This window comes from Myotis nattereri, assembly GCF_964212035.1.
Source record: "Myotis nattereri genome assembly, chromosome: 16".
Lineage (NCBI taxonomy): Eukaryota > Metazoa > Chordata > Mammalia > Chiroptera > Vespertilionidae > Myotis > Myotis nattereri.
The window spans coordinates 56,431,510-56,446,309 of NC_138091.1; the positions used below are offsets into that span (position 1 = coordinate 56,431,510).

The window sequence follows — 14,800 nt, forward strand, 5'->3', positions numbered from 1 at the left end:
CGGGGTGCGGGGTGCAGGTCCCTGGAGGGGGCGGGGTGCGGGGTGCGGGGTGCGGGGTGAGCCCTGAGCTCTGCGTGCAGGTGGGTGTCGTTTTGTTAACCCTGGAGGTACTTTCCCAGGTGCTGCTCCGAGAGCGCGGAGGAGGAGGAGGAGGAGAGGGTGAGAGAGCGGAGGGTGGCAGTCGGATGGAAGGGACAGAACCCCCCGGGGTGTCCCGAAGGGGTAGCCTTGGGCAGATGGGGCGAGGCGGGGTCCTCACAGGACCCCCCCAGCACCTGTGCAGGGTGACGTGCCGCCCCCCCAGGGCACAGAGGCCCTAGAGAGGGGCCCACCGGGGCCAGGATGCCGCCCAGGCCCTCTCTCAGGCCCAAGGGGCGGGTTGGGGGGCTTGTCCCTGAGGCCACCTCCCAAGTCAGCCCGCCTTCCCTCCAGCAGAGGCCCCTCCGTCGGCGCGGGCCGGGCAAGTCCCCGGGGCTGTTAGGCAGGAGGGCAGTCTGCCCCGCACAGCCGGGTGCTGCGGATGCGCGGCCGGTAAAGCAGCTGATCCGAGAAGGAACCGGCCCGTTCTGCAGCCGCACAAACCCCTGGTCCTGGGAGGGAGGGAGCCAGCCGGTGCCTCCCGGGGCTCCTGTGTCGCTCCCTCGTGGACGTGTAACTTGGCAGGAATGTCCTGTGCAGACACACCCACGCACACGCCCACGCCCACGCACACGCACCCATCGCGGGTGCCTTTCCTGGTCTGTGGGCGCGGGCGCGGCTCCCCCGCCCTGCACACCTGCCTCTCGGGCGCCTCCCTGTTTGTGCGGAGCCACAGCCGGATCACGCGACGTGCGGTTTCACTTTCCTGAAGGGCTGGGATTTTTCAGATTTCCGCCAGGATTTCCTGCTGAACTAAACGCACCGTCAGCAGCTTGTTCTGAATGTTGCTGGAGCGCGGCGATGGCTGCCTTCAGTCCCGGCTGCCCCCTCCGCATCCCCCCTTCACTGGCTGCAGCTCTGTGGTCCACGGGCCCGCACCCCATCCACTGTTGCACCCCTCCTGTCCTCTGATGACTGACGCGAGCTCTGGGGTCCCGTCAGGGTCAGTGAGCGGTGCTGATCTCGCACACCCTCGTGGCTTCTATCAGCTTCAGTGCCCATCACTGAGGCTGGGTTGGAACCTCACCAGGACAGGGGATTAGCAATTTCTCCTTGTAGCCCTGGCCTGTGTTGCTCAGTGGTTAGAGCGCTGGCCGGTGCTCCAAAGGGTCGAGAGTTCGATTCCTGGCCCCGGTTGGGGTGAGTGCAGGAGGCAACCATTGATGTTTCTCAAATTGATGTTTTTTCCTCCCTCCCTCCCTCCCTCCCTCCCTCCCTCCCTCCCATTCTCTCTAAAAATCAATGGAAAAAATGTCCTTGGGTGAGGATTAACAAAAATAAATAACATTTCTCCTTGTAATTCTAGCAATATTCAATAATCTATTTGGAAGTTATTTTATTTGATGCATAAATGCATTTTTAAATTTATCGGTTTGAGAGAGAGAGGGAGGGAGAGAAGCAGCTATTTGTTGTTCTACTTATTTATACACTAAAGGTCCAGTGCACAAAATTTGTGGACAGGTAGGGTCCCTGGGCCTGGCCAGCGATCAGGGCTGATCTGTGGGGTGACCGGCGGGGTGATCGAGGGGTTCCCTGCTGTCACCCCCCTTGGCTGGCCTGGGGCTGTGGGCAGCTCTTGTGTTGAGCATCTGCCCCCTGGTGGTCAGTGAACGTCATAGCACCCTGTCCTTCTGCCATTCAGTTGATTTGCATATTAGGCTTTTATTATACAGGATTCATTGGTTGATTCTTTTTTAAAAAATATATTTTATTGATTTTTTTACAGAGAGGAAGGGAGAGGGATAGTGAGTTAGAAACAATGATGAGAGAGAAACATCAGCTGCCTCCTGCACACCCTCTACTGGGGATGTGCCCGCAAAAAAGGTACATGCCCTTGATCGGAAATGAACCTGGGACCTTTCAGTCCACAGGCCAATGCTCTATCCATTGAGCCAAACCAGTTATGGCTGATTGATTCTTTTAAAAATGTTTTTATTGACTTTTAGAGAAAGAGGAAGGGAGAGGGATAGAGAGAAAGAAACATCAATGAAAGAAACATCATTGATCAGCTGCCTCCTGCATGCCCCCTACTGAGGATTGAGCCAGCAACTGACCACGAATCGAACCAGCGACCTCTTGGTTCCTGGGTGAACCCCCACGCCGGGCTGTGGTCTTGACCCCCCCACAGGGGCATAAGGAGGAGGTCATGTCTGTCCTTGAAACAAATGAGGCAACTACAACCCTTCCTGACCATCCTGCTATACCCCCACTTCCCACCCACTCCCTGGGCCTGGCCTCCCTCTGGTCCCCAAACAGCAAGACCCCCCCTTGTCTGGTCCTCTGAGCTCAGCGGGTCCCCGGTGACGGGCCCAGCTGGGCATGCAGGGGCGGGCAGGAAGCAGGCGCAGGGACAGTGGTATGTGCGTCCGCCTAGGGTAGCGGGTCTGAGCCAATGCGGCCTTTCCCAGGCCCGGTGGGGCCTGGGGTGCTTTGCTCCCAGGAGGTCTGGCCTGCACCCAGATCCCACCAGGCACGGGGTGTGTGGAGCTGAGTGTGGGGTTCAGAGCCACTCCCATGGGATCCTCACCCGCAGGGGCCTGGCGCCCCCTCGGCTTTGACAGCAAACACCCCTCCTCTGTCTTTAGTATTTGCTGGACTGTGTCACTTGGCAAACATTACCCGGGGCTGGGGGGAGCTGGGGCTCGGGGGTGGAGCCGGGACTGGAGGGGGAGATGGGGTTAGGTGGGTTACAGGGCTGGGGGGAGATGGGGCTGGAGGGGGAGCTGGGGCTGGGGGAAAATGGGGGGAGCCAGGGCTGGGGGGGAGATGGGGCTAGGGGGAGCTGGGGCTGGGGGTGGAGCTGGGGCTGGAGGGAAATGGGGGGAGCTGGGGCTGGGGGGAGCTGGGGCTGGAGGGAAATGGGGGGAGCTGGGGCTGGGGGGAGCTGGGGCTGGGGGGAGCTGGGGCTGGGGGGAGCTGGGGCTGGGGGGAAATGGGGGGAGATGAGGCTGGGGAAAGATGGGGTTGGGGGTGATGGGGCTGGGGGGAGCGAGGGCTGTGAGAGCCTGCTCCCTCCTCCCCAGGACCCACTACCGTGATGGGGTTGCACTGTGTTTACAGCGCCCGCCCATCCGGGTCAGAGCCTCACTAGCCGCACTTTCCTCAGATGCCCTCGTCCTGCCACAGGAGTCACGCGTGGGCCTCGATGGAGCCGTCACGCCCCATCAGCCTCTGGCTTTGGCTGCCTGCCTCCAATTCCCCAAACTGCCTGGGAACCAGGACGTTCTGTGGGAAGACACTCACCCCAGCTTAGCTGCAGGGTGGGCGGGTCCGGAGGGAGGCGCCCTTCGACCTGAGGCCCTTCTGGGAGACCCTCCTCCAGCCCGAGCCTGGGGAGAGGACCAGGGAGTTTCCAGAGGCAGCTCGGAACCAGCGGTTCTGACCCAGGGAGACTCCGGGCCGGACCGGGGCCGGGGGAGAAAGACCTTCTCCAGGGCGGCTGGGTCCAGGGGAGGGTCCTGGGAGTCCGTGTGGGAGGGGCTGGAGGAGGCAGCTGGAAAGGAAAAGCGTTCCCACCCCCCCCAGCGCGTTTTCCCACCCACAGCAGGGATCCCTCAGCTTTCTCACGCACCAGCACCAGCGCTCCTGGCCCCAGGCTGTGCTGGGGAGGAGCTGGGATTAGTCACCAAGGCCATGTGACTGGCACCGCTCCTGTCTGCCCACCTTTAGGATGACCTGGCGATGGACGCGGACGCCCTCCGTCCTTGTCTGCCAGCCACGAGCACGTCTTCAGGACAGGCCCACAGAGGGGGGTGCCGTGGGGGGGTTGTGGGTCCCTCTTGGCACTGTCTGCACCAAGTTCCCCTCCTGTGGGCCCGAGAACAGGCTGCCGTGTCTGTCACCCACCTGGTCCCGCACGGCCCGTCCTCTGTCTCCATCTCTGCCCGTCGCGCTCGGTGGCTCTGTCCTCACAGGGCCGTGGGTCCAGGTGTCAGCGCCAGCAAAGCTCTGGACAGCCAGCCCGGGGTCCGCCTGCCGCGTGTCCCCGGGGAGCCTCGCGGGGTTGGCGTGGAGCAGCCACGTGGGCCGTGTCCCGGAGAGGCCCTGGTCACTTCGTCTCTGGGTGCAGCTTCGTGGGGCCCAGCCCCCCCTCCGCCGGGAGGAAGGGGCTCTGCGGGGCTGTGATGGGGTGACTGCCGTGAAGGCCAGTGGTTTCCGCGTAAGTGCCCGGCACAAGCACCGCCTGCCCCACAGCGAGGTGGGCACAGCCTGGCCAAGAAGGTGGCCGAAGGGGCCCCCACACTCTGGTCCGGAGCTGGCTGCCGGGCGGGAAGGGAAGGCTGAGCCGAGGCCCTGGCCCCACGTGCAGCGCGGGAAACGGAGATTTCATGACCTCCTCCCCGAAGTGCGTCCTGACACCTGGGAACACGGCTTGCTTCACGAGTGGGCAGGCAGCACAGGCTGCAGGCTGCACGCATTTGTTTAATAGCTTTGTTCTTCGAGGTTTTCTAGGTAAAAACTGTTAGAATCAGGCCGACGTCTTCTAAGAACCTCAGTCCTGTCCCTCGAGCCATGGACATAAAGCTGACTTTTAAACTTTCAGTTTGTCACCGAGAGACTCGGCTGGAACCGACGTGGAGGGCCACGGCCCCGGCGGAGGATGTGAGCGCCATGCAGCCCAACGTCCCAGAGCCGGACGCCTGGAGTCCCCACTTCCGAAGGGGAGAGTTCTCGGCTTCACCCAAGGCCGCGCCGGCATCTGCCACATGGTGCGCCACGCCCTCCAGGGTCCGACCCGACCGGGGCCGAGTGTCACTTTCCCACGTTGCCTGATGTCTTTGAAAAGCTTGGGTGCTAAGGAGCTGGCGTTTTAAGCTGTGCCAGGTGACCCTGGAGTCAACCCTCTCAGCGTGACATGAGCATCGTGTCCGGCGTCTGCAGGCTGCCCAGCCCTGCCCCCCACGCGGGCTCCTCCCAGTCCCCAGGGCAGAGACGCCCCCAGGCTGGGCAGCAGCTCCTGCAGCCGAGGGCAGCCGTTGGCCGGGACGCAGGGCCCGGACTCGGACAAGACGCCGTGTTTCTCCGGTTCTCAGGGGGCTTTCCCTGGACTGGAGCCCAGCCGAGCGGCTGCACCCAGCGACTGGGGCCCCGTCAGCCCGGCAGGAACTTGGCTGCTAGAGGCCGAGACCCTCAGGGACAAGCCAGGCCCCTCCTCACTGGCCTCGCCCGCCTGGAGGTGAGCGCCCTGTGTGAGCGTGGCCTGTCCCGGGGCCTGGCACAGGCGAGCCCCAAACGGGCGCTGCCGTCCCGAGAGCCCCGTTTACAAAGATCGGGACGGGGACCCCAGGCAGAGCCGGGTGGTGCTGTGGGCCGTGGCCGCGCCGTTTCCTGGGAGTATCATAAACGGAAAGTCACGACCGGACGACAGCGCGGGGTTGGGGCCTCCCCTCCGTCCCAGCCGGACACAGCCCTGCGCCCCAAACCCAGGCACCTGCCCCGGCCCTGGGGGGCGTCCGCGGGCGCAGCAGGTGCCCACTCGGACCCACTCGGCACGCGTGCAAACAGGTGCACAACCGGTGAACACGCCTGCACCGCACCCTCCACAGCCTCGCACGTGCTCACACCCACCGCCGTCTCCAGGGCCCGGCCGCTCAGAGGGACGGGGTGGGGGGCTCCCCGGGGAGCGGCTGGGACCTCACTCGGACACAGACACACCCCGCCCACCTCACCCACCAGCCGGGGCCCTGTGGGGCGAGGACCCGGGATCCGGCTCAGGAGGCAGCACCGGGCGGGCTGCGGGCTCCGGGCCGGGTCAGTTTGGGGCGGGGCAGTGCCGGCCCAGGGTCCACGCCGCGCGGGACGACCACCCGGGGGCGCTGCTGGCAAACGGCCCGTGGCTTCGAGTCCAGAGTCCACGGCCTGGAGCGATGTTGGGGCGCTGTCCCCCCCAGCCCCACAGAGCCACGCGGCGGGTGGGCTCTGCTTCCCGGGCAAGTCCCCGCGAAGGCCTCTCCCACCCGCACCGTCAGGACACGCGCCTCCCTCCCGACTCCGGGTGGCGCCCCAGCCCGTGGCGGCAGCGGGAGGCGGGTCAGGAGGTAACGAAGCCACAGGCCGGGCCGGCGGGAGGACCGCGCCCTGCCTACCGGGAGGGGCAGCGAGGCGGCTCCGGTTCCAGATGGCGGCCCGGGATGGCCTCCGGGCGGCGGGGAACTCGCCCAACTGCCCCCGGGAAGCCCGCGGCGATGAGCGCGCCAGGGGCGCACATGTCCCGTCCCGGCCTGTCCCTCCCGCTCCACTTTGCTGTGAGCCCGAAGCTGCTTTCACAGTAAATCTTCCCCAAAAATGTCCTTTTAAGCGAGTCTTTAAAGCGGAAGGGAACCAAGGCGCGGGAGAGGCATAGAAACTGGAAGCAGCGCAACCGGCCGTCTCCGAGATGCACCAGGACCCGCTACGGGCAGCGAGAAGGGTGAGGCCCCCGGGTCAGGGCCAGGGGACCGGAGGGTCGGAGGGACGAGGACAGGAGGGTCGGAGGGACGGAGGGACGGGCCGCGGTGCCGGAACCGAGGCTAGAGGACCGCCTGGAACGGGCCCCGACCGGAGGGACAGGTGTCAAGATGGCGCGGGGACCTGCACGTGGCCGCCCAGTGCGCGGGTTGTGCTGACTCAGCAGCTTCAGGCGCGGTGGGAGGGGCCTCGCAGGCGTATGCAGATAAGCCCAGGGCATCATGGGAAACCAGCCTCTATATTCGCAGGCGGTGGGTCGCCCTTCCTTTCCCTGGGACGCCCCGAGGAGGGAGGCGCCCGCTGGGTGAGAGGGTCCCGGGAACATGGGGGGTGGGCGGGCAGAGGGGTGGGGGGCGGGGAGGGGGAGGGGCGTTAAAGGGCCCGAACTGTCCAGTGTGGCCTGGGGCATCTGCTCAGGGGCTGGGTTCTGTCCGGTTCCATCTTGATTCCTAAGGTTCTGTCCGGTTCCATCTTGATTGCTAAGGTTCTGTCCGGTTCCATTAGGTCCTGTCTGGGTCCGTCCGGTGCCGTCCGGTTCTGGCCGGTGCCATCATGTTCCCTTAGGTTTCATCTGGCTCCGGCAGGTGAGGCTGGTTGGGTGTTGGGGTCCGGGCGGGTGGGGGAGGGGTCACGTGACTCAGGCCTGAGCCGCTGAACCGAGCAGAGCCCCGCCCCCTGCGGGTCCCGCCCGCCTGCCTGTAGGGGGCGCCTGACCTCCTGGGCTGCTGCTTTACAGCGCTCCGGAGACCAGGGCAATTGCATCAGCTAAAGAAATTTCCAGACGTTCACCCTCCCCCACTTCTGCAGTCCCTGTGGATTTGGGGCCCAGTGCGTCCCCCCACCCCACACCCCTGCACAGGAACCCCTGGCCCTCCTCCCTGCCCCCTGCGGTCCCGGCAGGTGCTGTCCACCCCAGGAGCAGGCCGCGCCGCCATGTGCAGCCCGGGCCGCGAGGGGCCTGGCCGGGAGGGCGTGTCCCAGCTCCGCGTTCCGGTTGTATCAGCTCCAGCAGAGGAGCCAGCTGAGGCTCTGTCCCCTGCTTCAGGCTCCTCTTCCTGAGCTTTAAGGAGTCCTTGGAGGCGGGAGCCTGGGAAGAGGAGGACTGGGACCCCGAGCCGGCGCAGCACCCCGGGGTGGGGCCAGAGGAGGGGCCGTCCCAGGGGATGGGGCCCAGCGGGTGGCAGGGCCTGGATCGGCCCGAACCGGGTGGGCTTGGGGACTGGGGCTCGGACACCCTGGTGTCAGACCGCGATGAGTCCGAAGAGCTGGGCCTGATGCCCACCGAGCTGACCGCTCAAAACGGGGCACCGCTGGGCCTGGGCCCCGAGCACGCTGACTGGACCCAGGGCCTCCCCTGGAGATTTGGGGGGGTTCCTACCTGCTCCCCCTGGCTGAGCCCCTATGTCTTACCGCAGAGTTTCCCCCACGAGATCCTGCCCCCAGGGGAGCCCATGCTGCTGGAGCTGGTCGCCACCCAGGAGGTGGACCTTGCACTGGCCGACACCTGGCTGCTGCGCCTGCCGCCGTGGCCATGGTGGGCTCCCCCCCCCCCCCCCCGCACCTGCCTGCGGCACATGGCGCCGCGGTGGGACCTGGGGACGCCAGGGCCGCGCTGGGGCCTGCTGCTGGAGCCCAACGGCCGGTGTGAGCTGCAGCTCCAGAGCCAGGCCCGGCCAGCACCTGAGCCCGTGGGGGCTGAGCGTCCTGGAGAGCTGCCCACCAGGCCACAGTGCCCAGCTGGTCCCTGCGGGCACCGCCCTGCTGATGAGGGGGTCCAGGGTCCTCTCTTACTCTCCCTGGAACAAAACAGAGGCAGAGGAGGACGACCCGGGATCCGGGCCAGAGGCCTCCCCCCAAGGGCAGGGTCCTGGCTTCACTGGGACAGACAGCTGGGGGGCCCGGGAGAGCCTGGGCCCTGAGGGAGCTTCCCTATTTCCAGCCCCTCAGCCCCAGGCCACCAGAGACTGGGAAGGACAGGCGGCTGCCCCTCCTCCCCAGCCAGGGCGGCCGTTGGCCAGGGCCGACGGGGTGTGGCCTAGGGACTGAGCGGTTCTCAGCGGGCAGCAGCGCCCATGTCCTGCGGGGGACGCTCACGGAGTTAGAGTGTGACTGTGGCGCAGGTGTGTTTGTGGCTCGGGGACCCCTGCCCACCTGCCCTGGCCACCGGAGAGCTGTCCTGTGGGAGGTGACCCCGTTTCAAATGTTGGCTATTTTATGCAGTTTGACCATTTGGTTCCTGTTTCTTTGTATGTTGTTTTTTGTTAAATAAAGCGAGCATTTTGCATCAAAGCCTTGGAGTCATCCTCAGGTAGTCCCAGCTGATGGCCTGTGGTCCCCGGCCTGGGTGGCCCCGGGGGAGGCGGAGAGGCGAGGGCTCTGGTCCGTCGTCTGGTTCCAGGTGGGGGTTGTTGCACGGGGTTAGCACCTCGCGTGTAAACAAAAACACAGCCTCAAGAAGGGCCGTGTTGAACAACAACAAGGGTGCTCTTGGCATAAAACTGACACCCACAGGCTGAGCCAGGTAAAGGGTGCTCATCCTGTTCATGAGGCAGAGGCTCCGGGAGAAGGCAGCTCTGCAGGACTGGTCACCAGGGGGCAGTGGGCGGGAAAGAAGCTCTTGATTGGCAGCTTCTGCTTGTCAGTGACCCATCTGGAGGCTCCCACAGCCCCCAATTCAGGGGGGGCTCTTCCTGCCGCGTGAGGGGTGACAGACCAGCAGGCCCTCTTACTGACTTGCGTCTGCGGGTCCCACATCGCGAAGGCAGCCAATGCTCACTGCATGGGACCAGGCAGGAGCGCAGAGCTGGTCGAAACTTCATCAACAAACCTCACAGTTGTGCGCGCACTTAGAGCCTCGGACATGCCCAGCTCCTCCCAAAGGGGCCCAGCCTGGGGGCCCCAGGACCCCTGGAGGGGCGGCCACGGGGTCCTCTAGGTGCCCACCAGGGCCGGTCCTGGGAGAAGGCAGTGCCGGTCTGGTGGCTCCAGCCCCATAGGATCTGCCCGGCAGGCACGCAGGATGCACCTGCCCTTCCCGCCTGTGCCAGTGCCCCTGGGAGACGGCCGTGGCCTGAGGCTCTGGGGAGTTGGGACGAGAGGCCAGGAACCAAGCAGTCCTGGAGGGTGGGGAGCCGCCCCCGCCCCCCTCTTGGTGGATGCTGTCCTTGGCCAGGGGTCACCTGTGTGTCCTGATGGGGCCCTGTGGGCTCATGTCCGGCTGGGCCCCTCGGCCGCTGACCTGCGCCGGGTTCCTGGAGGCTTCCGAGTGACCTGGGCGTGACCTGGTCGGTGAGGCCGGTCGGCCTGAGTCCCCTGCCCGCCGAGACCCGCTGAGTGCACCTGTCCAGAGCTTCGGAGGGGTGACTCCGGCCGTCTCTCAGGTCGGGGTGGTGCCCCGAGTCCCAGGGCCACTGAATGTCATGCATGAAAGGACCAGGCAGTTACGAAAGCAGCAGCACTGGTCACGGTGGCCAAAGGTGGAAGCAGCCCATGTCCACCGAGGGGGTGAACGAACACCGGTCCATCCGAAAAGGGACCCGGGTTCCACCTTGGAAAGAAGGCGACTCCGCCGGCTGCAGACGGCTGAGCCAGCGGGCGGTGCCAAGGGAGGGAGCCAGGCAGGGAAGTTCAGAGCCTGCAGAGTCCAGCACCGAGGTCCTGGAGGGTCAGATGCGCAGGGACAGCCAGGAGGGTGTCCCCAGGGGCCAGGGGCGGGGCCGGGGGGCTGGTGTTAAAGGGGACAGAATTTCTTTTTGGATGAGAAGGTTTTGGAAATGGATCGTGGCGATGGTTGCACAACATTGTGAATGTCATGAAGGCCACTGGGCAGAGGCCCAGCCTGGGTCTCAACCCTCTCCAGGTCCAGGGGTGTTGGGGGTGGGGTGCAGACACCCCGGGGAGAGGGAGCGGGTCTGGAGGTGACTGCACCCCATCAGCTGCCACCCCACAGTCTCATCAATGTCTCATCAGACCCTCGCTAAGGCCGCGCCCTGTGGCCCTTGGTCAGAGCCTTGGGCACCTTGCAGTCCTGGTGCTGCCCAGCGTGCCCCCACCCCCGCGCCCCCACAGTGTCCCTCTGCGGTGCGCCCCCCACCCTCCTCCTGCCCCTTCCTGCTTCTCCAGCACCGGCAGCCCGTCTCCCTTCGGTCCTGCGCCCTCTCCCCGCCCTCTCCTGGCACCCCCGCCCGGTTATTAATATCCATTCCCATCCGGCTGGCGCAGGCAGCGGTGCAGTCCCAGCGGCCGGCTGGCGGGAGCCCGCGGATCAGGAAGGGCACTCAGCTCGGCTGTCTAGGCGGACGGCAGCCGGACTCTCCTCAGTCACGAGTCCGGGACCCTCACGACCCCTGCGTGGCTGCAGGAGCTCGACCTGCTTCGCGGTGACAGAGGTGAGTGCGCGGGGCATCCGGTGCGGGGTGGGGTGGGGTGGGGTGTGGAGTCGGGGCGATGGAGGACCGTGGAGCCGCAAGTGTGTGCGTGGGCTCAGCGGGGCTTCGTGTCGCTCTGGGGGCTCCAGGGGCTCCGGAGCGCGGTCCCCAGCAGCCGTCTGGAGATGCGAGGCGCCTCCAGGTGCTGGGACCCCGCCCATGCAGCTCAGCTTCTCGGCAGCCCCGTGGGGAGGCTCCGGGACTCAGCAGGGTGGAGGGGTCCCCTGCTGGCTGCACGGGGTCCTGGGCAGTGTCCTGCACCCCAGGCCCAGGCCCCGCACTGGGGGCCCAGGTGCCGCCGGTGGGTCGTCAGCCTGGGCGCAGAGGGGAAAGCCGGAGCCAGTGTCACCTGGTGCGGACGTGGGCCATCCAAGGGCCTCCCTCCGTTAAGCGTTCCCATGTTTTAAGCCTTTTTTTCCTTATGAAGATAATCCTCAGGCATCTGAGGGGTGCAACTCCCTGAGGTTTTTAAAAATTAAATTGAATATGGAGCATTGTTTAAAAACTTTTTTTCCTCCAGGAATGTCAGGCTACAGACCATTCTTAGCGCCCACTGAGCACTGAGCCTAGAAATAGCCACTTCCTCCGTGCCCTGGTGTTACAGGTGCAGCACCCGCAGGGCAGCAAAATACATTTTTATTGATTTCAGAGAGGAAAGGAGAGGGAGAGAGAGAGAGAAACATCAATGATGAGAGAGAATCACTGATCCGTTGCCCCCTGCACACCCCACTCGGGGGATCGGGCCCGCCACCCCGGGCATGTCTGTGTGAACCCCTGGTTCATAGGTCAACGCTCAACCACTGAACCACGCTGCCGGGCTGATCTGCACCCGTAATGGGTACCTTTTCCTGCAGGACTCGGTGACCTCTCTGCAGGGATGGCCCTGAACCCGGAGCCCGGGAGCAGGTCCCCCATCCTGGCTGCGAGGGGCGGTCCCACGGCCGAGCCACCCGGCAGCCTCAACGTGTCCCTGAACAGCTCGTGGGCCAGCTCCGCGGGGCCCAGCTCCCTGGAGGACCAGGTGGCCACAGGCGCCCTCGGGGTGGTGCTCCTGGCCCTGGGCACAGTGGGCGTGGCGGGCAACGTGTACGTCCTGGTGGTCCTGGGCCGCTTCCCCCGCGCCTCGGCCTCCCTGCGCGTCTACGTGGTCAGCCTGGCGCTGGCCGACCTGCTCTACCTGCTCAGCGTCCCCTTCGTGGTGGTCACCTATATCTCCCGCGAGTGGCACTTTGGGGACGCGGGCTGCCACGTGCTGCCCAGCCTGGACCTGCTGACCATGCACGCCAGCAGCTTCACGCTGGCCCTCCTGAGCGGCGAGCGCTGCGCGGCCGTGCTGAGGCCGCTGGACGCGGCACGCAGGCCCGGGCGCTACCGCAAGGCCCTGGCGCTGGGCGCGTGGCTGCTGGCGCTGCTGCTGGCGCTGCCCATGGCCCTGGCCGTGCGGCTGGTGCCCCGGGGCGGCAAGGGCGTCTGCCGGCCGGCCTGGGGCCCGCGCACCCACCGCGCCTACCTGACGCTGCTCTTCGGCACCAGCATGGTGGGCCCCGGCCTGGCCATCGGGCTGCTGCACGCGCGCCTGGCCCGGGCCTACTGGCGGGCGCAGAGGGCCTCCTTCCCGCGGGCGCGGCGGCTGCCCGCCCCCCGGGTGCTGCGCCTCGTCCTGGCCATCGTGCTGCTCTTCTGGGCCTGCTTCCTGCCCTTCTGGACGTGGCAGCTGCTGGCGCAGTACCGCGGGGCCCCGCTCCCGGCCCGCGGCGCGCGCCTCGCCAACTACCTGACCACCTGCCTCACCTACGGCAACAGCTGCCTCAACCCCTTCCTCTACACGCTGCTCACCAGGCACTTCCGGGACTTCCGCCGGCGCCGCCCGGCCGGGTCTGCACCTGAGCTCCGGGTGCGGGTGGGGTGGCCACGGCCCCTCGCAGCCCCACCCCTGCCGACAGCCCCTTCCTCTGCCACTGATGTTCCAGGCCCTGCCCTCCCGCGGGCACAAGCGCTCTTATAATAAAGAGCAGCCGCTCCCTGTAAACTCGGGTTAATGACGGCCCCGTGGCAGCGACGCTGTCACATCTGCAGGACTGGGCTGCGGGCAGCCCGGGTGGGGCCAGCACAGTGCCCGCCGCAGGCCGGGGGAGGGGGCATCGGCTGCACCCCACCTTCCTCTGGGGAGGGGGCCCTTGAACCTGGGCCGTTCCTCCTGAGCACGTCCATGGGAGGGGCAGCCAGCAGGGCCCAAGAGCGAGGAGGTCATCGTGGCCATGGCCACTCGACCACCTTGGTTCTGTGGACCATCTGCAACCCTTTGGCCAGTCCCCTGCCCGGGCCCCCTGTCCCTGGGAAGGCACTGCCAGGGCCCCCTCTTCCTGGGCAGGGGGGCCAGTGGAGGGTGTGGGAACGGAGGGTCGGGGGAGGGGACGCTCCGTCTGCGTCCAGCCCTGGCTCCTGGGCAGCTGGTCAGCAGCGGGGACGGGAGGGCTGCCTGCCGTCCGACAGAGGAGCACACGGAGGCGGGGGGAGCCCAGGGTGATGGATGAGTCTCTCGGCACTTGAACGTCACCCACCAACACCCAGACCTGCGGATGAAGAGCAAAACCCCAAAGCCAGGCTCAGCCCCCGGCAGTGGGCGTCCAGTGCTCACAAAGCCCCTGACCGCCGCCCCAGGCCCCCCTGCTGTCCACCGCAGGGGTGCTCGGGCTGCGCTGGGTCTTTAGAAGCTTCCGGGTCAGTCTCCAATGTTCAGTTCCCCCCGGGGCGTGTGGAGGGAGGGTGTCTGTCCATCCCTGCTGGAGTGCAGGCCACCCAGAAAAGCAGTGAGGCCCGGGGTCAGCGTGGCGTCCTCTGAGGCCCTGGCCACCCTGGCGGGCGGCTGGGCTCGGGAAGGAGACCATCGGACCCGGGAGTGTGGCCGGGACGAGGCGCCTTCCCCAGGGAGCGTGTGGGTCACCAAGTCCGGAAAAGGGGGCGGAACGCACAGGGACTGACCTCCCAGTGAGGAGGGGGGCTGGGAAGCCAGCCCAGAACCCAGGCCCTCGAGGAAGAGAGCGATACGTTCGATGACGCGAGTCACTTAAACCCAACGCAGAGCAAGACACCGGAGGCAGGCAGGACGGACCCCGCGCACGGCTGCGCGTCGAAGGCGGGTCAGGGTCTGACGGGGCCAGCGCTCCCGCTGCTGGGTCTGCCCTACAGTCCGATGGGGCGACAGGTCTGAGGGGAGGTGCCGGTCTCAGCATCAGTTTAGGAACCGGAGGCCCCGCGCCGTGTCCGGTGGGTTATGACGTGGACACCAGGCGGGAGGGCTGCGTTCTGAGTTACAAAGGCGTCGCCCGAAGGACTGGTCATGGGATAGACCTGAGGATGTTGGTAAATGGCAGGCGGATGGACTGCCGTCTGCGACCTCCAGGGGGGCACGAGCCAATCAGGAGCGAGGCTGCGCTGAGCGTGTGTGTGTGTGTGTGTGTGTGTGTGTGTGTGTGTGTTCCTCTGAGGCACGGGAGCCCTGGACACACTGACCACTCAGAGGAGTGTCTCATCAATGTCCTCTGCTCCACGGCTCCCGGGAGGCTGGGTTAGTGGGGGCGGCTTTGCGGGACGGGCTGGAGCTCGGCTGGATGACCGTGGGCACCAGAGGCCGGATGGGACTGGCTGGGACTGGGTGCCCAGCGCCATCAGGAGAGGAGCCGGGTGCCACGCCTGGAGCCCCCCCACCCCCTGTCCCTGTCCCCACCCTCAGTCCTCCCCGAGCAAAAATGGGAGCTGGGTGGTGCTGGGCCTGTGAGCAGGACGGT

At 66.2% G+C, this 14,800-nt stretch overlaps 1 protein-coding gene across 1 annotated transcript; it reads left to right on the forward strand.

Moving 5' to 3' along the window:
• Window positions 1-11,600: 11,600 nt before the first annotated feature.
• Window positions 11,601-13,017, forward strand: UTS2R (urotensin 2 receptor; the record flags this gene model as incomplete). The annotated part of the gene is made up of 1 exon (XM_081108999.1): window positions 11,601-13,017. The coding sequence occupies exon 1, from the start codon at window positions 11,890-11,892 to the stop codon at window positions 13,015-13,017; it is 1,128 nt and encodes a 375-aa protein (XP_080965125.1). The 5' UTR covers window positions 11,601-11,889.
• Between the last annotated feature and the right edge of the window lie 1,783 nt (window positions 13,018-14,800).